The 21,112-nt window shown below is 57.8% G+C and overlaps 1 protein-coding gene and 1 long non-coding RNA gene across 2 annotated transcripts; one reads left to right on the top strand and one right to left on the bottom strand.

Moving 5' to 3' along the window:
• Positions 1 to 341: 341 nt before the first annotated feature.
• On the bottom strand, positions 342 to 18,842 carry EXOC3L2 (exocyst complex component 3 like 2). Its single transcript, XM_036232477.1, has 12 exons — positions 18,741 to 18,842; positions 15,188 to 15,727; positions 12,192 to 12,825; positions 10,728 to 10,839; positions 9,702 to 9,803; positions 9,494 to 9,594; positions 9,174 to 9,284; positions 7,803 to 7,938; positions 4,757 to 4,879; positions 4,170 to 4,325; positions 3,337 to 3,458; positions 342 to 989 (listed from the first exon to the last, which is right to left on the bottom strand). The coding sequence occupies exons 2-12, from the start codon at positions 15,708 to 15,710 to the stop codon at positions 701 to 703; spliced, it is 2,409 nt and encodes an 802-aa protein (XP_036088370.1). The 5' UTR covers positions 15,711 to 15,727; positions 18,741 to 18,842; the 3' UTR covers positions 342 to 700.
• On the top strand, positions 6,811 to 7,903 carry LOC118611458. Its single transcript, XR_004954464.1, has 3 exons — positions 6,811 to 6,936; positions 7,058 to 7,181; positions 7,809 to 7,903. It is a non-coding gene; the product is annotated as an uncharacterized LOC118611458 (long non-coding RNA).
• Positions 18,843 to 21,112: the final 2,270 nt, after the last annotated feature.

A 21,112-nucleotide genomic window follows, 5' to 3' on the forward strand; every position in this document is an offset into this window, starting at 1 on the left:
GCTAAGGATGGATGGGGGGGGGGGCGCGGGTGGCGGCGGGCAGGCCATGGTGGAACTGCCAGGTCCAGGAAAGGAGAGGCACTTTGAAATCATCAGAACAAGGGACCTTGGCTCCAAGTGGCCAAGGATCGGCCGTGGAGTCACGCAGCCCGCCTTTGGACCTTACCTGACCACCAGGTGTAAACGGGGCGGCCCGGCTGCTCCGGGCCACAGGGCCTCAGTCAGTCTCCACTGCGCTGCCCCAAGAGTTGGACCCCAGCCCGGCCTTGGGCGTGTGAGGAGCCCTTGGCCCTGGGCCCTGCTCCGGTCCTTCCTCCCCCCACACACTGGGGACTCAGCCCTTCCTTGTGTTAAATAGAAACCTCTTTATTCTAAGTATCGTACATTCCTTAATACATTGGATTAGGGCCAGACCTTGAGGTGAGGGGAAAGGGGGGGCCTGGGATATTTCTGTAGAGCCTTCCAACGCCCCGGCCACAGACTGGGTTAGGGAGGTGGTGCTGGGAACAAGTGTCCTGGCCTTGACAAAGTCCTTGCTCCCTCTGGCCCATTTCTCTTCTGCATAGGGATTTTGGGTGGTAGCTGAGAAGACCTTTGTGCCTTTCTCCGTCTCGGGGGTCTGTGGCCCCAGGCAGGCAGCCAGGAGGACTGTGTGTCAGCAGCAAAGATGGGGGGCACTGAGGCGGAGGGCCGGGAGGTCTCAGCATTGGGCCCAAGGCCGTGATGGAGACGGAGGCCGGAGCCGGGGTAGACAGGCCAAGCTGGGCCTGGCCAGCTGGGAGAGGGGGAGGCGGCCCGGGAAGAGAGGCAGACCCAGGCAGAAAGGCGGGCGGGGCACAGGGATGTCCGTGAAGAAGGCACGGTCCCGAGGGGGTGACAGGGCTTTCCCCTCAGACAATTCCAGGTCCCGGGCCACCGCCAGGATCTCGTGGCGGGCGGCTGTGTTGCGCAGGCCCCGGATATCCAGGAGGGCCGCTACGTGCTTCCGCCTAGAAGGAGGAGAAGGGGCGGGTGCGTGGGGGTTCTGTGCTCCAGACACACGGCCAGCCCACCTGTGGACCCCACCTGGCCAGCATCCATCCCAGAAGCCGCCTTAGCTCTGGAGTCCCTTGGTCCCCTCCGCCCCTCCCCCCACGCCAGCCCCCTTCCAGAACAACGCTTCCCACCATTTCCAAGTCTCCCCCCATCCGCGATGGATTCCAGAACTCTCGCCTCCAAACCCAGCACAGGAATCTTCCTTCCCACCCCCGTGTCTCAGCTCCTGATAAAAATAAACTTCAATCTTCAGCCACAACTTAGCTCCGACAGCCCTTAGCTTTCCACCCTGGTGCTCTCACATCTGTTTACGGTCCGGCACGGACCACAACACTCAGCTTCATCTTCTCTTTCGTCTGGAGCACCGTCACTCAAGTGTGGTGCGCGGCCGCCGTCACCCAGAAGAGCCCACCTGCACTCCCATCGGCACCCTCATCGCTGCCGCTCCAGAGGTCTCGCCCAAAACTCGACCCCAGATCTCTCTACCTAGATCCCATTCTAGAGCCTTCATCCCCGAAAGCAGCCTTGGGACCCTCATTCACTTCGCACCCCCCACACCCACCCATTCCCAGAATCGCGCTCAACCAAAATTCCACTGTGGAATTAGAATTCACTTTGGAGACCCTCATTCTAACCAGAAATGTCACGTTGGAACCCAATTCTACACCCATCACCCCAAAATCTGACATGATGGAACCTTCCCCTTCACCCCGACCTCATTTCCAGGTTGGAGATCCAAAACTCAACTCCGGAACCACCACCACTCAAGATCCTGAACCCAACATTCATTTCCAGAACTTTCCTTTCAGACAGAGCTCTGGGGCCTTCACTGCTCAGGGCCTACACATCCCCACATCTCAGGCTTGGGGTCTCCACAGCTCCGAAAGGCTTGTCCAAAATGAGGCTCAAGAACCTTCCTGCTCAGCATTTTTATTTTAATGCATTTGTATTTTAATGTAGTAGGCATCTATAAAATGTGGAATTTAATAAAACTATAGTATCTTAGAACTATAAATCAGTTTTTAATATTTGGAGAGAAGTACATTCTCTTCATCATAGAAAAGCAGTTATTTTTATAAATAATGCTCACTCAAGTTTTGAGTCCAACATAAAAAACTTGGAATTTTATGAGGAGGAACGTTTTAAATCTTTTAAACTGTTTTAATTTACTGTTGTATGGAAAAAATAGAATAAGTAGACTTACTAATTTAACCTTGATTGATGATGTTTAATTTTTTCACAGGGATTCACTGCTTGGGAACCGCTCCTCCCAGCCCAGTGAGACCTCTCAAGCTGAGATTCATATTCAAGTTCAGAGTCAAGTTCAGAAATCCCAATCTAGCAGAAATGCTGGGCCCCGCCCCCGTGGGACTCCGGGGTTCTGTGCCTTTCTGAGGACATGGGCATCACCCCCCAGAATCAGAACCATCCGCCCTGAATCAGTTCCAGGATCCTCACCCTCAACTCTGGGACCTAAACCCGGATGCTCTATTGATAAGAGGCTTTGTGTTTCTGGGGGAGAATGTGTTTGCCTGAGCAGCACTTTGGTACTGCCACCACTGTCACCACCACCCAACATTTACAGGTGGCAGTGTGGTGTGATGGTCAGGTGTGCCAGCTTTAGAGACAGCTTGCCGCCTGGGGTTTGGGTCTTGGCTTTGCCACTTGCTAGCTGTGACATTCGGGGTAGCTACTTGTTCTCTGCCGTCCTCAGGTGCTGCCAAGCACTTAGAGCACTGCCGCCTGTCACCTACGGAGCAGGCGTATAAGATGCTTTTCTGGGTCCGACATAAGAACTGCTATTGTTCCTGTTGTCACCACTGGCGATGACAATTTCATAATCCTATGGAAAGAGTACTGCTATTCCCACGGAGCATGTGAGGAAACTGAGGGTCAGAGAGGGCCACAGAGAAAGGAAGTGGTCCACCAGGATCTGAACGCGCGCCTGCCCCTGCGACAGTGCGGGTGTGCCCGTGTGCCCATGCGTGTCCCCTGTCCCCTGCGGCTCCCCTGCTGGGCCGGCCCTTCCTGCCGCCAGGCGGCCCCGCGCCCCTCCCCCCCTCTGCCCTGCGCTTCCTGTGCCTGTTTGTTTTTGAGCCCTGCTGGTGGCGGCAGCGACCGCGGCGGCGGCAGGCGAAGGAGGGAAATCGTATTAATAACGCCCTGGTTCCAGCAGGAAACGACCGTCAGACACGCTCGCCTCCCTCCCTCACCCCAGAGGCAGGAAACGCAGGGACGGATGCCAAAGCCCAGGGAGACCTCGGCCTGGCGGCGGCGGGGGCGCGTGGGCGAAACACTCACCTGATGTCTGGGTAGTCCCGCACCAGCACCCCCACCTCCACCTGGATGCTGGGCGTGTCTTCCAGCTGCAGGACCTCGGCCAGGTGGGGCACCACGGCGTCCAGCCACGAGGCCTGGGACTCCTGCACGAGAAGGCGGGGGCTCGCGCTCTCCCCAGACCACACCCTCCCGGGCCCCGCCCCTCCTGGCTTCGCTTTGCTCACGTGTGAACTGGGGCAGAGGACAGACTGTGGTCAGAAGTTATCTGGAACCTTTGGAAATTCGAAGAAAAAACCCGTAGTGGAAGCTACTCTCAGTTTTGCAGATAATTCGGGGCACGGGGGCGCCCCTTAGAACCCAGTCCAAGTTTACAAACTTGGGGGGGAAACTGGATAAGGTGCACAGGGATCGCTCTGCCTTCTCGAGAAAATCTCCAAAAAATAACACGTAAAAATAAAAAAATTAAAATGTCCCAAGGACTTCAGACTAGAAACTCCTGGAATCGAAGTTGATGAGGCCCTTCCTGTCCTGCTGATCACAACTGGGTACAAACAAGAGCTGGCGATTTTAAATTCCTGAATTGAAGAGCGCTAAGTCTGAGTTTCTGTTGCATCTGGCTTCTACCCGTGCTCAGAATAATTGCTAACGTCTGTGGCGAGTCAGCTCTGCGCCGGGTAGGATCCTAAGCGCATAACCGATCTAACCCGCCGCAACGGACAGAGGCCGCGGTTCTCCGCGTTTGCGCGCAGGGGCCGGTGTTTGCGCGCGCGGAGGGGGTGGCCGCGCACTGCACGCTGACTGGGGGTCTGATTCGAAGTCCCCGCCCCGGCTCTCGGCACCCTTGCCGCACTGACCAGCCGCCTGAACAGCCTCTGGAGCTGCGCCGCGTCCTCCCGCAGCCTCCCCGCCACGCGGCTGCGGGTCCGCGCCGAGCGGCAGCGCAGGCGCCCACGCAGCAGAGGTCGCACGTATTCCACCAGCGCCCGCCGGTGCAGCTCGGCCACCAGCGCCTGGGGACCCAGGGAGACGCGAGGTGGCGTGAGCCGCCGGAGACCCCTCTCCCCGGTCCCCACTCCGGACACCCAACGGGAAGCCCTGCCCAGCCCACGGGGCGCCAGCCCGCCCCGCCGCCCCCATGCCCCGAGGTTGCCCACTGTCCTGTCTGATGATACCCTCCTTCGCCCCTGAGCAACTAGGGGACGCCCCCTACCAGACCCCAAAAGGGGTCCTTTTCAGCCCTCTCTCGATTCTTCAGAGCCCTACCCACCAGAGGCCCCAACCCAGTCTGCACCTCGCCTGGCATGCCAGTACTCGCCGGGACCCCAGGCACAGCGCCACCTACGGCATCCCGAGAGAGCCGCTCCCCACCTTGGAGGGGTCTCCCCCAGCAGAATGCTCTTGCTGCACCCCCCCCCCCCCCCGCCTCCCCAGTTGGGCGCACCTGGTAAGGCTCGTCCTGCATCCTGCGCAGTGCCAGGGCCTGAGCGCCCAGCGTGCCCACGATGCCATCCAGGGCCTCAGGGCTGCTCAGCCACTTCCTGCGCATCAGCTTGTTGAAGTGCGGCTGAGAAGGACAAAGCGGGGGAAGGGTCAGAGCTCCCCTTCCCATCGCCCTCCTTCTTCACTTACCCATTCAACATGTGCCCAAACCCTGCTCTGAGCTGAACCACGGCTGTGCGGTGCTGGGAACACAGCGGTGACTGAGACGGCCCCAGCCCTGCCCTCCTGGGCCTCAGAGTCCAGAGGAAAAGAGACCTGTCCCCAGACAGTGACCATCTAGGGCTAGGATGCGGGAGCCCAGGCAGGGGTTTAGGAAGCTCAGAAGGGCTGCTTGAGTCAGCACAGAGTCAAGGAGGGCTTCTTGGAGGAGGGGTTGAGGCCCTGGGGGCTGATGGTCATTGTTAGCTGGATACGCAGTGAGAGTGTCTCAATCAGAAGGAAGTGTGCAGAAGGTTCTGATTGCAGGAGGGCTCGCGGGTCAGAGGACCAGGAAGGTCAGCGTGGTTGGCGAGGCCATTCACATGATCCGCGTGCCCCAACGCAAATGAAAATGGGAGACCCTCATCCAAAAACTATTAAGAACTATTAAGAACTTCGAGACAGAGACAGCAGAGAACTAAATGCAGCTTGGGCCCTTCTGAGCTGAGAGCCCTCTGTGACTGTCTAGTTTTCCCATCCCCGAAGCCGGAACTGATGATGGGGGAGGAAATGAAGGGGGCTGGCTGGGCTGGAGCATCTGGTGGGGGGCGCACTCCTGGTCCCTGCGAGGGGCCCCTGCTTTCTAATGAGGACAGCGGGGAGCCATGACAGGTTCTGACCAGGAGAGGGTCAGGTTTGTGCTTTACCAAGATGGATGGGAGGGGGCAAGACTCAGGCAGAAATGGGGGTGGGGAGAATGGAGGGAGGGAAAAGGGGGCCAGAGAGGGGTGAGGGGGTAAGGAGGGGGAAAGGAGAACCCAGGTGGTAGAGTCATAGGATGCAGTGAGTGACCACCTGTGGCGGAAGGGGAGGGAGCCACCTGGACAAGATCCTGAAGGTGGGCCAGGCAGAGCGTCTGTCCCTGAGGCGGAGGCCGTGAGGAGTGAGGGGGACACACTGCACTCTGGGTAGAAACCAGGAGTGTGAGGTGTCTGGAGACCTCGAGAGTCTGAAGAAGATCTCTATCCTGCTCAGCCCAGCACCCCCATCTCTCTCTCTATCCTGACAATAGCCCAGTTTTCTGAACCTCTAAAATTGGGGCCCATGGGCTTTTTTTTTGGAAAAGCCAGTGCGAATTCAACGCGCTGATGTCCTCGGTACGGCGCACAGCTCAGGATATGTCGCTGTTGCTGTGAAGTGTGCACATTTATGACGATAACGATGGCCAAACCCGCGGGCCAGGACCTAAGCTCCTTAGGACCGTGCCCCATCGCTTCTTCGCAGCTGCCCTGTCTAAACAGAGGCCCTGAGTGGACAAGCAATTTGCCCAGGGTCCCCCAACCTGGAAGCGGTGCAGTCGGGCCTTACATGAAGACTGTATCACCCCCACACGCCCTAAGAGCTCACTCACTTTCATTCACATACCTGTCCATTAAGTCACTCAACAAACACTCCCTGAGCCCTTCCTGTGGGCCCAGTCCTGGGTGGTGGCTGGGGACACATCGGAGAACGCTTGGGGACACAGCGCAGAGTGAGACAAACAAACGCCTGATAATCGTACTTGGGTCAGAGGAATCTGAATACCGATGTGATATTTGATAATATTAAGGAATTATCGCTCTGCATGTCAGGGATGAAAAAGGCACTGTGGTTGTTTGTTTAAGGATTCCTTATCTTTTGGAGACACAGGCTGAAGCGTTGATGGATGACAATAGGATGGCAAGTATCCGCTTGAAAAGAATCCAGTGGGCAGGAGAGGTGGGGGGAGAGAGGACACAGGATGGGCCAGGAGCCAGCACTGGCTGGAGATGTGTGATGGGTCCACAAGAGGTCATTCTGTCATTCTGCCTACCGCTGTGTGTGTTTGAAATTTTCCATAATAAGAAGTTATTTTAAAAACATTCCAACCCCTCCTTGTCCTTGAGGACCTGATATTCCAGTGGGAGAAGAAAAAAAGCAAAGGATGGAGCATGGCGGCTGGTGGTAAGTGCTTTGGTGAGGGAGGGGGTCTCGGGGCATCTATTCTATTTATTTACTTTTTAAATTCTTTTTTCACTTTTTTTCCCCTCCTGTGTTTTTGTTTCTGGGTGTCTATTTTAAATAGGGCAATCAGGAGACGTCTCACTGAAAAGGTGACATATGACTCGATTCTTCAAAGAGATGAGGGAGGGAAAGACGTGGCCGTTGGAAGGAAGAGTGCTCCAGGCAGAGGGAAAGTCAGGGCAAAGGTACTGAAGCTGGAATGTGTCAAGGTCAGGGGCACAGGGGGCAGTGTGACTGGAATAGAGTGAGGGAGAATAGAAGGAGATGAGGTCGGAAGGGGGAGGCGCAGAGCGCGTAAGGCCTTGAGGGCCACAGCGAGGCCACCGGCTTTTGCCACAGGTGAGCTGGGAGCCGCGCAGGGTTCTGAGCAGAGGAGGGGCGCGAGCCGATGTACAACGCAGACTGAGCATGCGCCTCATCATCTCCCTTGAGCTCCTTCCGCCGCCTCACACCACCCTCCCCAAATACTCTCACCACCTCTGAACCCAGTTCCCCCTGGGCATGCACAGGAGCTCTGAGAGGAGTGAATGGGGCTCTAGAGTCTAGGGCAGGCTGGGCAGGGATTTGGGGGACCTCAGTGGAAAGGGGCTCCACCCAGTCCCCAAGGCCTCTCCTGCTGGTGACCATGTCCTCTCACTTCTTCCTTTCGGTCGCCCTCTCTACCCCTCAAATGGCCCAGACGTGGTCATCATCCCCACCCCCACCTGCTTCCCAAATATTGACTCATGGGGCTGAAAGGAACTGAAAGGTGTGGGGGTGCCCTCCCCTGTCCCGGGTGTCCCACCCCGGCCCCCTGCCTCACTCACCTGCAGCTCCTGGAACAGGAGATCCGCAAGGACACGGTGGCAGAGCCGGGTCACACGGTCCAGAGCACTGGTCGCTGCTTCCCGAGCCGGCTCACTTTCGGGGGGTCCCACCCGGGCCAGGCGCTCTGCCAGAGCCCTGTGAGGATCAGTGGAGCCAACGGTCAAGGAGCCCCAACATTCAGCCCAACTACCTAGGCCCGTCTGCCCCCTTAAATGGACTCTACATCGTGGGACACGGGAATGACAGGTCGGATGAAAAGTCAAGGGCTCTGGGGAGGGTCTGGGGGCTGAGAAATACTGGGAAATATCTGGGAGGCTGGGGAATTTGGGGGCTCTGTGGAATGTCTGGGGTCTAGGGGGTGTCATGGGAGCAAGGGGGTCTCTCTCTGTCTGTTCCTCTAGGTGAGAGTGGGGAGGTCTCCATCCTCGGAGTCTGGGATTCTAAATGTCTGTGATTCTGAAAGTCTACCCTTCTCATTTTCTGTCATTGTAAGAGTTGATGACCCTCCGTCGCTGAAAGGAGGTCTGAAGACAATTGGACACTTTCTGCCCAAATCCCATCAGGCCCCCTCCTGGGGAAGTACCCCTGAATTCCCGCACTTCTAAGAGTTGGCAGACGTGCCAGGTTTTTCTCTGTGAAAGAGTGGAGCCAACCATCCATCCGCTGGGGACAGCAAATAAATGACAGTACATCCGAGCAGTGGAGTGCAGTTTAGATATTGAAAAGGGATGAGAGAACCTCTTCGTGTGCTGGGGGAAAGGGCAGAGTGTGTTCTATATTCTTCCATTTGTATTTTTGCGAAAAGAGGAAAAGGAATAATATGTGTGCATATATTTAAATATATTTACTTGTGTATGTATCAAATATGCAAATGTTTATGCATGAAGTATGCATATATCAGCATATATATGAAGTATATACAGTATATATGCATAGATACACTTATTATTTATACATATTTCCTGGTAAATGTTTCAAATATCCCTGCGAAAGTATGGGAGACACAAGCAAGAACTGGGTGCCTCTAAGTGGGGGCAGGGGGGGGGGAATGAGGTGGGCGTGAGGCTTTTCACTGTTTTAAGTTAATAAAAAAGGAAAGTAAGACAAAAGGTAAAAAAAAAAAAAATCTGTAATTCTTAGAGCCCGTGAGTCTGGCTTACAGGTTCCTGCAGTTCTAACTCTCCAATGTTCTGATGGCTCCGTGTCTGTGTGCTGTGGTTCTTTCTGGGGTCCCAGGTTTTATGCGCCTAAGGTCCCACGTGTATGCCCATTCGGAGCCAGCTCTGCGACCCCTACCCAGGATCCAAGCACCACAGTTCAGCTTGTCCCCCAGGACTGGCCCTCACCCCCACGCACTGTGGGAGTCTCACCTGAGGGAGGGCCCGCAGTTGACCAGGGTGATGGTCCTGCTGATGTAAGTGTCCGGTAGCAGCTCTCGGATTCCTGGGTTCTCATGGAATCGCTCCACACGCTGCTGGAAGCTGGTGGGAGGAGACGGAGAGGGCGGCATGACTGTGAGATTAGGCCCCTTGCTGGGCGCTCAGCCCAGCGAAGCCAGAGTCCCCACAGAGGCGCCCCTGTTCGTCCTGCCTTGATTTTTCCTTTCACCTCTCCTCTCTCTGTTGGACCCCGGGTCCTGATCTCCTCCCAGCTCCCCCCTCCAGTCGGACCTGCCCCCAGCCCTCCGTACCTCTGCAGGAACTCTGCCAGCCCCCCCAGGCAGCAGTAAGCCATCCGCTCCCCGAACTCCTGGCTGATGCGGGGCGCTCGCTCTGTGTGCTCTTCCAGCAGCTACATGGTCCAGGGGGATGAGAAGGGATGAGGAGGGGGCGAGGTAGGTCCCACTTTCCCACCCTGCACTGTCCGGCTGATTCTCCTTGCTCTTCCCCGCTCCCTACCTCACACACGTCCTGAGCCAGGCTGCTGGTCCAGTCCTCCGTGCCCCCCCAGTGCTCCTCGTCCTCCTGCAGGACCCGCAGCAGGGCTGCCCGGGTCTGAGCCTGGAGTGGGGAAGTTGCGGGGAGAGGCAGGAGTTGGGGCACCTGGGAGAGGCTCTCCCTCTCCTTCTCTCTCCATGATCTCCACACCTCGGCCCCAAGCTGGTCTGGATTCAACCAGTAAGCTCGTCAAGGTCACCCTGGGAAGGAAGGCTGGACCAGAAAACCTCCCCAGCCCATTGTCTTGCCAAGTCTATGATCGGGAGCTTGATATGAAGAGTCTGTGGTTTAAGCTTCCTCCACCCACCACCCAGAGGGTTTAAAGGGTCAATGCTCATTATCCGATGGCCCTAAGACTCTGCTCTCAAAACAGCTCATTTGAGGTTGTCAGATTCTGGGACTCAAAAATTCCCAGGGTCTGGGATTCTAAGGTTAACATATCTGATCCTCTGGCCTGAAGGGGTCAAGTCAGTGTGTCTGCGAACGTAGCTGCGAAGATTCTGATTTTCGTGACTGAGGCAGGACTGACATCCAGGCAGGAAACTCCCTTGGCCAGGCCAAGTGCTTCTGGCTGAGCCATTCTGCTCGTGGTGCTTGGCCCAGCCAGTCATTAACCATGTTTACCATCAGCCCTGCTTACACGCAGAGACGCTTTGGTGCCGTCTTTTTGTCGGTCTTTGGGTCTCTCAGCTGAGGTTCTGCGACTGACTTTCTCTTGCTCTAAGTTTTAAATGTCCCAATGTACTGAACCTTTACTGAGTGTCGCTATGCCCAGCTGGGTACTTAAAATACAGCACTGAATGTGAGACAGAGGTGGTCAGTATGGACTTCCATTCCTATGTCCCTTGGACAGAAGTCCACAAAGAGAAAAGGGATGTGGAAATAGTGAAAGGGGGAGGGGAGCCCCCCCAAGCCCAGTGTGACCCCTCCTTTCTTGCAGAGTACTGCCCGCTCCCTCCCAAATCGCCAATACCAAGTCTCAGGTACCTTAACATCTGTGACACACTCATCCTCCAGACCCCGCACGGTGCCAGGTGACAGAAGGGACCCCAGCTCCCCGTTCTCCAAGGCAACCACGTTCACCAACCCTAGCACCTCTCTGGGGGTGGGGGGCAAGAAACAAGAGACAGGGAGGTCTGTGAGGGGGGAGGGCTGGGTAACCAAACCCCTCCCTGTCCCCCATCCCCTCTGGGCCACTCCCTTCCTCTCTTAGGGCCAGCTTTGCTCATCCCCCAACGGAAGTCTCTGGAATTGTAGCTCTCCTGGTCCCAGGTCTCTGAGTCAGCTCCCTGATGGATGTTGTCCGGGCAAGACTCGTAGGACTCATAGGGGTTAAGTCCAGGCTCTACTCCAGCATGCCCCTACCCGTCCACTCACCCCCCACACACACACACACCACAATGTTGCTTGTGGCGTTTTCTCAGCCATAGACATCATCTTCCTATAAACTGGACTTAACTCATGTCCCACCGTTCCAGGCCCTTCTGCTTCCATCTCCCGTAGACAGTTCGAGAGTGTCACTAACACATATCCCCAAATGGGGTCTGGGAGGTCGATGTGGGTAGCCGGTGCCTTCCCATCTAGTGATAGCATCCTGACTTGGTGTGAGGAACCACCCACCGCCTCCACTCTCCAACGTGTGGTTTGTGTGTGACCAACTCCTTTCCCCTGGAGTGAGCAGGTGACACGGTCATGGCTAGCCACCCTATGCCATCCCCCAGCCACAAGAATGGGTCTGTTTTAGGATGCAAAAGCTTGATATAAGATTCTAGGGTGGGAGGTTCGGCGGTGCTCAGGTTGTGGACACTTAAGACTGTAGAATTCGAGGGGCCGACAATGCTACAGTCCTCAAGCTGGGTGGCCAACAGCGTCAAGGTTCTAGGATCCAAACAGGGGACGAAGCTAAGGTTTAGGGTTTGAAGGCTCATCGGTACTGAGATTCTAGTTTTGAAAGTATCATCAATTGTAAAGCTCCAAGACTGGAAGAGTCAACCGCCCGTGCCCCAGATTGAGAGCAGTGTAAGGGTTTTAGAGTTCCAAGGGTCAACAGTGCGGAGATTTTAAGACACAAGGGCCCGCGGTGCTAGGTTTCTAGGACTGCCCAGGTCAATGGTCAATGCTGCTGAAATGCTAGGAACGCAAATGTCAACAACGCTAAGATTCACGGGCTGCGAGGTCCACAGTGCAGAGGCTCTAGGTCTGGAAAGACGGGAGGCGCTAAGATCTAGGACTGGAAGGATCGGCCTCCACGGAAGGGTGGGCAGCGCTGACTCTAGGACTGTAAATGTCACTACTGGTGCCGGTCACGTCGTGAAGGTTCTAGACCCGAAGGTCCTCAGGATCCGAAGAGGCCGGGGCTCTGGGGCGGGGGGCGGGGGGAGGAAGGACGGTTCTACGCGACCCTGGGGCGTCCGGGCCCAGGCGCTGCGGTCTGCGGCGCCCCCAGCTCACCTGGGGTACACTTGGTTGTGCCAGTGCAGCAGCGCGTAGCGGTCGGACAGCGACAGCCTCCGGCGCGCGGCGGCCGCGAGCCACTCGGCCAGCGCGCCGTGGTAGCCGCGCAGGTAGACGCCGAAGGCGCCCAGGCCGGCGGGGTAGGCGGGCGCCAGGCGGCCCCGCACCACGCCCATGTCCTCCAGCAGCCGCGCCCGCAGCGCCTCCAGCTGCGCGGCCAGGCCCCCGGGCGCCCCCGGCGCCGCCGCCTCCAGGCGCTCCCGCGCGGCGCGCGCCACCGCCTCCGCCCAGCGGGCGCGCAGCCGCCGAGCGGCCCCGGGGCCCCGGCGCCCGTCGGCCGCCTCCTCCTGCACCAGCACCTGGCCCAGCTGCGCCACGGCGCCCGCCCCGGCGCCCGCGCCCGGCCCGGGGCCCGCCAGCGTCTCGCGCACCAGCGCCCACAGCTCGCGTTGCAGGGCCTCGTACAGCAGCGCCACGTCCCGCGCCCGGCGGCCGCCGCCGGCGCCCTCGACCTTGGGCGGCCCGGGCGCGCCGCCCCCCGACGACGCCAGCTCCTCGGCCTCCAGCTCCAAGATGTGCTCATCCGCTCGCGCGAGCTCGCGCTGCTGGATCAGACTCAGGATCTCCAGCACTGCGGGTGCAAAGCGGGAGTCAGGGGCGGGAAGACCGCGGGGCGGGGGGAGATGGTTGGCGGAGGGGGCAAGGCACGGAGGGGAGAGGAGTCAGGGGAGGTTCGGAAGAAGGGGGAAAAGAGAGGGGTGTCAGAAGAGGGGCGTGGGGGGCGGGAGAAGGGAGGCGGTGAGGAGGCTGGTGGGAGAGAGTGGAGGAGGGGGGAGAGCGGGGGAGGAGGCGGTGAAGGGAGCGGGAGGTCGACGGGGGAGGGGGGAGGGGAGAGCTGAAAGGGAGAGGAGGGAGGGGTTTGGGGTCGAGAAGATGGGGGCCAGGGGATGGAGGAGGGGGCAAGAGCAAAGGGCCAGGACCGGGGGAGGTGGCCGGAGAGGTGAGGGGATGGAAAGCGGTCTGGATACCCAAGGCGGTTAAAGGACTAGGTGGAGGGAGTCACGTTAGTACGAGGATTGGAGGGGGCGGTCAGGGCATCCGAAGGGTAAGTGGTTGAGAAAGAAGAGAGGTTAGGGCATGGGGTAAGGGGTCGGGGCATGGAAGAGGGTATCGGGGAGTAGGTTAGGAAATGGGGAGATCAGGGGGATTGAGGGGTTAGGGTAGAAAAAGTGTATCAGGGCCAGAGAAAGGGGTCAGACGAGGTGGGAGATGGGGGGACGTGTGGAAATGGAGGAGGGGGCGGAAGAGTGGGAGGGCTGAGGGAGGGCAGTCCCAGCCAGGTAAGGGGACCACGGATGGAGAGGGCCAGTGGGCCAGCTGACAGGGTGGGGCTTGCACATGGGGAGAGGCCACCAAGACCAGAGATGGGTCTTTTGGAGGTGGGGACAGCTGTGGGGGTGAGGAGTTCAGACTCCTCGAAGAGAGGGGAGTCATGGGGCTGAGAGACCTCTGAGTGAAGTGGGGGGGGTCCCAGTGGCCCAGGGTTACCCCCGACACCTCCACCCCCTCCACTTCCTCCCTGGCAGAGGAACAATTTCCTGGCCAGCGCTATTTCTGCCCATCCGTTTCCAGAAGGCGGGGGTTCCAGTCACCCTCTTCTCACCTCCCTGCAGTGCCCTCCCCGTCCCCAGGGATCAGGGGCTGAAATAGCCTCTGGCCAGGATGCGGAGGGCATCGGAGGACTTAGAACGGGCTCTCCTGCGGTCCCCAGCACAGGGGTGGCATGGGCTGCCCGTGGGGAAGGGCTAGGAGCTGGGCATGGGGGAAGGGGGAGATAGAGACAGGGATGGGGATGGGGGTGAATGAAGGCACGGATGGGGACAGGGCTGGGCAGTTGGATGGAGAGGAGGATGAGATGAAGGTAGGCGCTGGGGTGAGGGTGAGGTTGGGGTTACAGTCTGTGGAGGGGGATGGGAGAGGAACTGAGAGCAACCTCTGGGGTTGCGGTAGGGATGGGGCTGGAGATGGGGGTGGAGATGAGTTGAGGTGGGAAGCGAGGGCGGGGAAAAGGTAGAGATGGGTATGAGTTTGAAGATGAAGTTAGATGGGACTTGGTACTATGAATGTGGCCGGAGTTAAAGATGGAGGTTGGGAATGGGGGGCGGGGGAGTGGAGGGAAGAATGAAGGAGGAGGTTCTGTCTGGGACTGAGGCCGAAATTGGGGGCTGGGGAGGGACTAGGACTAAACGAGGAAGTTGGGGAGGGGAATGGGCCGTGGAATTGGCGGACCGGGTGGCGGTTGTCAAGGTGTTGGGCAGAGCGATGAGGTTAAAGACGGTGTTTGGAGAAAGGAATAGGTTGGGGACAAGCATGTGATGTGTCTCCAGGTGGAGACCACGGCCAGGGTTCAGGTAAGGATGGGGTGGAAACCAAAACGGTATCGAGGAAGGCATTGGCACTTGGGGTAAGACTGGGGTTGAGGATGCAGACGGTGGTGTTATGAGTTGAATTGTCCCCTCACCCCAAGAAAAAACATATGTGAAGTCCTAATTCCCAGGGCCTCGGAACACGGGACCTCATTTGGACATAACGTCTTTACAGAGGCCATCAAGTTAAATTGAGGTCATGAGGTGGACTCTCATCCAGGATGACTGGGTGTCCTCATAACGAGGGAAAATTGGGACACGGAGACAGATCTCGACAGAAGGAAGACGATGTGAGAAGCCACGGAGAGAGGGCCGCGTGAAGACGGAGGGCTGGGGTGATGCGGCCACAAGTCGAGGGACCCCAAAGGTGGCCGCGAAGCACTGGAATCCAGAAGGGGCCAGGGAGGGTGCCCTTACAGTTGGGGATGGGAGGGATCAGAATAGGTGGGACCACAGTGGGTGATCCAATTGTCACTGGATGTGGTGTGGGGTTGAAGATCCCAGGTGGAGAGAGAGCCGGACTGGGGATGGGCGCTGAGATTCTCCCAGGCCTGGGCTAGGACTCACCTGACAATGGCTCCTTCATCTTTGGGGGCTCTGGGACCTTGGGCGGGGGTTCGGGAGCCGCCTCGCCGGCGGGCACCACCCGCTCGGCCAGCGAGGCACGCCGGGGCTTGGGCCCGCGCCCCAGCCGCAGGAAGGCCAGCCTCCGGGCAGCCTCCCCAGTCGCCTCCTCGTCTCCCTGTGCTCGGGTCCCCTGAAGCCGGGCCAGGAGGCCGAAATCTGCCGAGCTCCTGCGAAGCCCCGGAGTGAGCACTCGGCCCAGGAAGGAGCGGGGCTGCCCGTCTCCGGGGCTGCCTGCCCGCCGGCCTGGGGCCCAGCCCAGCCGCAGGGGCGCCAGGCCTGCCAGCTTCTCCAGGGTGGCGCGGCGGCGGCAAGACGTTCCGTTCGGCAGGGTCCCCAGCCCCCCAGCCTCCTCTTCTTCCAGCCCTGACACTTCCTCAAAGGGGTTCCGAGAGGACCTCTGGGGCAGGGTCCCCACCCCCGGCACCTTGGAGCCGGCCACCCCTAGGCTCTTCAGGATGGGCATTTCGACACGTGGGGGACCTGGGGGAAAAGATAATGGACCATCAGTGGTGTTGACGGCAATGCCTGTGTCCCGAGCAGTTTGGGGCGTGTGTGCCAGGCACCAGGCCGCACACGCACTGACCCCTTGAGTCTGCACAGTCCTGTGAGGCGAGTCCTACTGTTATGCCCATTTTACAGATGAGGAGACGGGCTCAGGAAGGCAACTCAGGGACCAAGCCAGGGTTCACCCCCCCGGCCTCGTCTGATTCCCCTGAGACCGACATTCAGACCCTTCCCCTACTTTACTCCTGCCCTGGGGTGTTCGTCAACCTAGTCACCCTCCCACTCCGTGAGGAAACAGGCTCAGAGAGGGGAAAGGACTCTCTGGAGAGCCAGCCCTGTGCAGGCATCGGGGACACAGCAGTGGCCGAGAGACCCAGTTCCTGCCCCGTGAAGCTCCCTGCCCATCCTATCTCCTTACTCCTTGTCTTCCTCCGTCTCCATGTCCTCTTCACCCCAGCCCAAGCTCCCTCCCACTCCCTGCTGCAGCTTCCACCCTGGCCTCCAGTCTTGGCCCCTCCAGTCCACCTCTGAGGGTCTCGTTAGGGCACAAGCCTGCCCCTCCCCTCCTCCTAACCGTCCATGGCTGCCCAGTGCCCTCAGGACAAGATCCAGGCTCCTTGCTTGCCAGCTGTGCACCTCACCACACTCTCCTCACTCCAAACTCCATTCATCCTTTAGGCCCCAGACCCAATGCCCCCTCTTCCAGGAAGCCCTCCCTGATGCTTCAGCTGGATCAGATGGCCCTCTCAGGCCACCCCCTACCTCAGCCCTGCCCACTCTGGGTCATCACTGTCTGGGGATGCGTCTGTGCTCCTCACCAGACTGTGAGCCCCCAGTGGGCAGGGGCAGAGCTGTCTCTGTCACCACTGTGTCCCCAGCTCCCAGGGCAGGCATTCGGGAAATGAAGGGGTGATAAACAGGAAATGAAGAGAAGAGGCAAGGACTTCATTCCTTCTGGCGAGAGAGGAATGATGAGTCAAGCTTGAGAGGTCAGTAAGGAGCAGACCACACGGGCCCTCTAATGTCGTGATGAAGGGCTCGGGCTTTCTCCCAAGGGTGCTGGGGAGCCATGGAAGGTGATTTTAACATGGTGAAAGAGTCCAAACGTTCATAGAAATAGTGAAAACAAACTCGGTGAGCAGCCTGCGCTTACAGTCCTAGCTGTATCTAACGCAGACAGTGTCTCTATTTGAGTTTCCTTAAGAATCAAGCAACACAAACACACTCAGGCCCCGACGCCCCTCCCTGGCCCTGCTCACCAGGGCCTCTCCGGAACGTGCGAGCCAGCGTTTACCTCCTTGTGCCCACAGACTCGTATCCAGAAATGATATCTTGTTTTACATGGTTTCAGACTCTCTATAAATGCTGTCTGTCATTCTATGTGGATCCTACGATTTGCTCTTTTTTTTTAATTTTTAATTTTTGGCTCACTTATCCATGCCTAGCTCTGTGATTCTAGCTGATTTAAGCGCTGCATAGTATTCCACTGTGTGACTATGACAACATTGTGCAACATGTCACATTCTCCTGTTGCTGGACACATAGGTCCATGTTCACACGGACAGGTTCTGAGCAGGTCAGGACTGTGCGGCCATGTGGGGGGCGGTGTATGGGGTCCTGGGGGCAGGTTGATGTGGAGGGAGCCCTAAGCTGGCCATGTCGTGGTGATCCCTTCCTGGCGGGGAGCCTCTTTCCTGGTGGGGGCTCCCTTCTTTCCTCCCCGACTTCAGCCTCAGCCCTCGACTGTGGTTTCTCAGGCCTCCTATTCCTAGAAACACCCTCCTAGCCTCTCTCCAGTCTTCATGGTCCCCTGGCCCCTAGGGAGGCAGTCACCATGGCAACCCCTTGCCCGGAGCCCCCATGGCTGAGGGCAATCGATGCGACCCCCAGCCACACCCACTCTTCACACATTGGCTTCTCCGTCTTTCATTTTCCAGATAGTCTTCTTCTACGTGCCTCACCCCCAAAATGGTACCATCCTGGGCCCCCAACTGCACCTCCCCCTCAAAACGGGAGGCTCCAATTTTGCCCGATCGTAGTGAACACTGCCTGAGCTAGACTTGATGTCCCCGCACTGGCTCTCACCCCCACCCCCAAACTGGATCCAATACCCTCGAACCAACATCCTCAGACTCGGCTGCAACATTTTCCCAAAACAGGCCCGACGCCTTTCCCCTTCCTGGCTCCGACACCCCCCTCGGCACACTGCCTCCGACATCCTGCTCCCTCCAGCCCCCTTGTCTGCCGCCCAGTGCCAGGCCCCTGACTCACTTCCGAGGCATCCCCGAGCCCCCGGCCCTGCGCTCCTGCAGGATGTCTTTAGCACCAGAGCCCCCCTTCTTTGGGCTCCTCCTCCTCTTCCTTGCTGCCAGCTTTTCCCCGAAGACCCAAACCCTCCGCTGGCTGCCTGACCTGTTTGCAAGAGTCCTCGCCTCAAGTCCCCAAGGCCTGTGCGAGCAACTTCCCTTTACAAATTGGTCATCCAAGCCCGACCCCAACCAATCCAGCCCCAATCTGGCTTTGCCCCTGCATGACCCATCACTGGCCTCGCCTGGTCCAAGTTCCCCCACATCCTCACTCCCAACCCGGACCCCATCCTGGTCTCCTGCTCCATCTTCATCCCGACCCTTGTCCCTGCTCCGATCTCCAAGGTGCCATCTCTTGGGGACAGAGCGAAGCACTCAGCCCTCTGTGGCCTCAGTCTACCTGAACGCAGACGACTCGGCCCCAACCACGTCTCATCTCAACTCTTCTCCCTTGGGAGTTCCGAGCTCTCCACTCCCTCACAGCCTCTTGGGATCCCCAGAGTCTCCCCTGCACCCTCCTCTTGCTCCCACCCCTCCCTGCCCTCTTGCTGGCACCCTCCTGAGGTCAGGCCCCAGATTGTCTCTTTGCTCACAGCCTCTCTTGGCTTCATGGCACATGTTCTCTCGAACCCTGGTCCAGCCCAGCTCTGAGCCAGGCTGTGCTCCCTTCCCAGCATACTCACCTCTGCCGTCAATGCCTTGTCCCTCTCTCTGTCCCTGTTGCTGTCCTGTCCTGAGGCTACTTCAGCCAGGACTACAGAGAGCTTGGATCTGAGGAGGGGTGGGGGTTAGAGGAGGTCAATTTCCTGTCAGGAAACCCCTCCCTCTCTGGGGCCAGGGGCGGGAAGAACTCGTTATCTGTCTGCCCTTTTAGGCCAGGCTGCGGTTGGGCTGGGAAGGAGGAGGCCACAGTCCGGCCCCCACCCTCACCCCTGCCCCGCCGGAATTGCTACCCCCCCACCCGCCTGCCTTTCACGCCTCACAAGGTGACAACACCATCCTGGGCTCCTGGGGAGACACCCCCTGCTGGACAGGGGCCCAGAGCTCACGGGCGGGCGTGGAGGAAGGTTCTGCTGGGCTCCAAGGCCAGGACCGGAGCCCTGAGGGGGTGGCGCTGGGCACGGCTTCAGAGTTGTGGTTCTCTTTGCCTTAAGCCCCTGTCCCCAGCTCTCTGCATGGCCCCTCCTTCGTCATCATCCTGGCCTCAGCTCCAGCGTCCCTTCCTTAAAGGCTACATTATCCCGTTATCCCTGCCAGCATTCTCTCTCTCTGGTCGGGCACACCGCTCCAGTTTGTTGACTCCTTCACGGCGCCTTCCATCCACAGTCTGAACTGATTGGGTTCCTTGTCTCTCATTCGAACATCAATTTAGCGCGCTTGCTTTGTTCGTCTTTATACCCCTAGACCTGTGCCTGGCACAGAGCAGGTGCTCAGTAAAGACTCCATTAACCAAATGCAAAAATGGGGGGTAAGTCGGAGAGGAAGTGGGGGGTGGAGGTGGCAGGTGTGAGTGGGTTTGGAAATGAGCTAGGTGTTGGGTGGGGTTAGATGTAGAATTCCAGCTACTTTTAAGGCTGGGTTTTAGGTTTAGGTGGCCCTTCAGGGGCTTGGACTGTGTGGGACAAGTGATCACTTGTCCAGGCAAAGCTGGGGTTGACATCATTATTAGAGTCAGGGGCTGGGCTCAGGGGTCACTGCTCCTCCCCTGCCCCCGCAGTGAGGGCTCCATAGACTAGTAGGCTGGGGGAAGTGGGTCAGGGGTTGAGATGTCAAGGTTTGAAGGCCTCTGTTCAAGGACTAGATTTGCCAGACAATGGGCATTGGGGTAGGGGCTGTTTGGGTGGTCAAGAGAGGAGGGAGAGGGACTCGCTTTGTCCTCTCCAGGTCAGTGTGGACCCGTGTCAATCAGAAGGTGGGACCAAGTGGCCTATAAAGGGCTATGACCACTGTCGGACCTCCCTCTCATTTTTTAAAATTTAGTTTTTTATTGAGACATAATCCACATACCAGAAAATTCACTTTGAAAGTATACAATCAGAGGTTTTTAGTATATACATAAAATTACGTCCTAATTGCATAACCTTTTCATCACTCCAAAGAGAAGCCCCCGGGAACCCGTAAGCAGTCACTCCTCATTTCCCTGTCCTGGGTACCCCATATAAATGTAATTATGCAGTAAGTGGTCTTTTGCGTTGAGCTTCTTTCGCTTAGCATACTGTTTCCATCCACATTGCAGCCTCCCCTTCTTTACGTCTCAGTTTCCTCATCTGGGAAATGGGGCGGACACTGTCCTCCGGCCAAGGGTGCCAGGGCGGGACCTTACTGCGTAGGAGGCGATCTTCTGCCCCCGTGTGGTGCATGGGAGAACTGCAGCTATCTGTGCCACGGCTGGGAAGGGTTTAGGATTGACTCAGCACCCCCAGCATCCCATCACCCTTCACCCCCGCAGAGCACTCGAGATCTCAAAGCTTCTAGAACACCATCCCGAACTCTTCCTTTTCTGCCTCCCACAATCCCTGAGACTCCTTGGGCTCCATTTGCTGAATAATAATAGTAATGTCACCTACTTATGAAGTTCTAATCTGTTCCCACGTGAAGCATTTTACTTATACAGGCTCATTAATTTATTGCAGACTGAGGTTGCTGCCATTATTATTCAGGAATAGGAAACCATAGTGGATAAGAGCCCAAATTCTGGAGTTCGGAGGCACTTGGGTTCAAAACTCAGCCCTGCCACTGACCAGCTATGTGATGAGCATATGATTTCTCCTTTGGGGGCCTCCATTTCCTCATCTGTAAATGGGGTTCATTATGATGGTTCAACTTCATAGAGTGGGAAAAAAGATACAGTAATTCCTCAGAGCCTGGCCGAGAGGAAGCCTCCGTGAGTCTATGTAGCTGATTGTATTGCCCAGGGACATGCTGGTAAATGTGTAACAACCAGCTGGGGGGCGGGGAGACTCAATTCAAGCATTTGTCCATTTCCATGGTGCAAATGTTCCCACCACGGCTAATGTCAAGGTGACATCACTGAAAGCGCTTTTTGGGGTAAGAG

The sequence above is a fragment of the Rousettus aegyptiacus genome, unplaced genomic scaffold (assembly GCF_014176215.1).
Source record: "Rousettus aegyptiacus isolate mRouAeg1 unplaced genomic scaffold, mRouAeg1.p scaffold_m13_p_14, whole genome shotgun sequence".
NCBI classification, from domain to species: domain Eukaryota; kingdom Metazoa; phylum Chordata; class Mammalia; order Chiroptera; family Pteropodidae; genus Rousettus; species Rousettus aegyptiacus.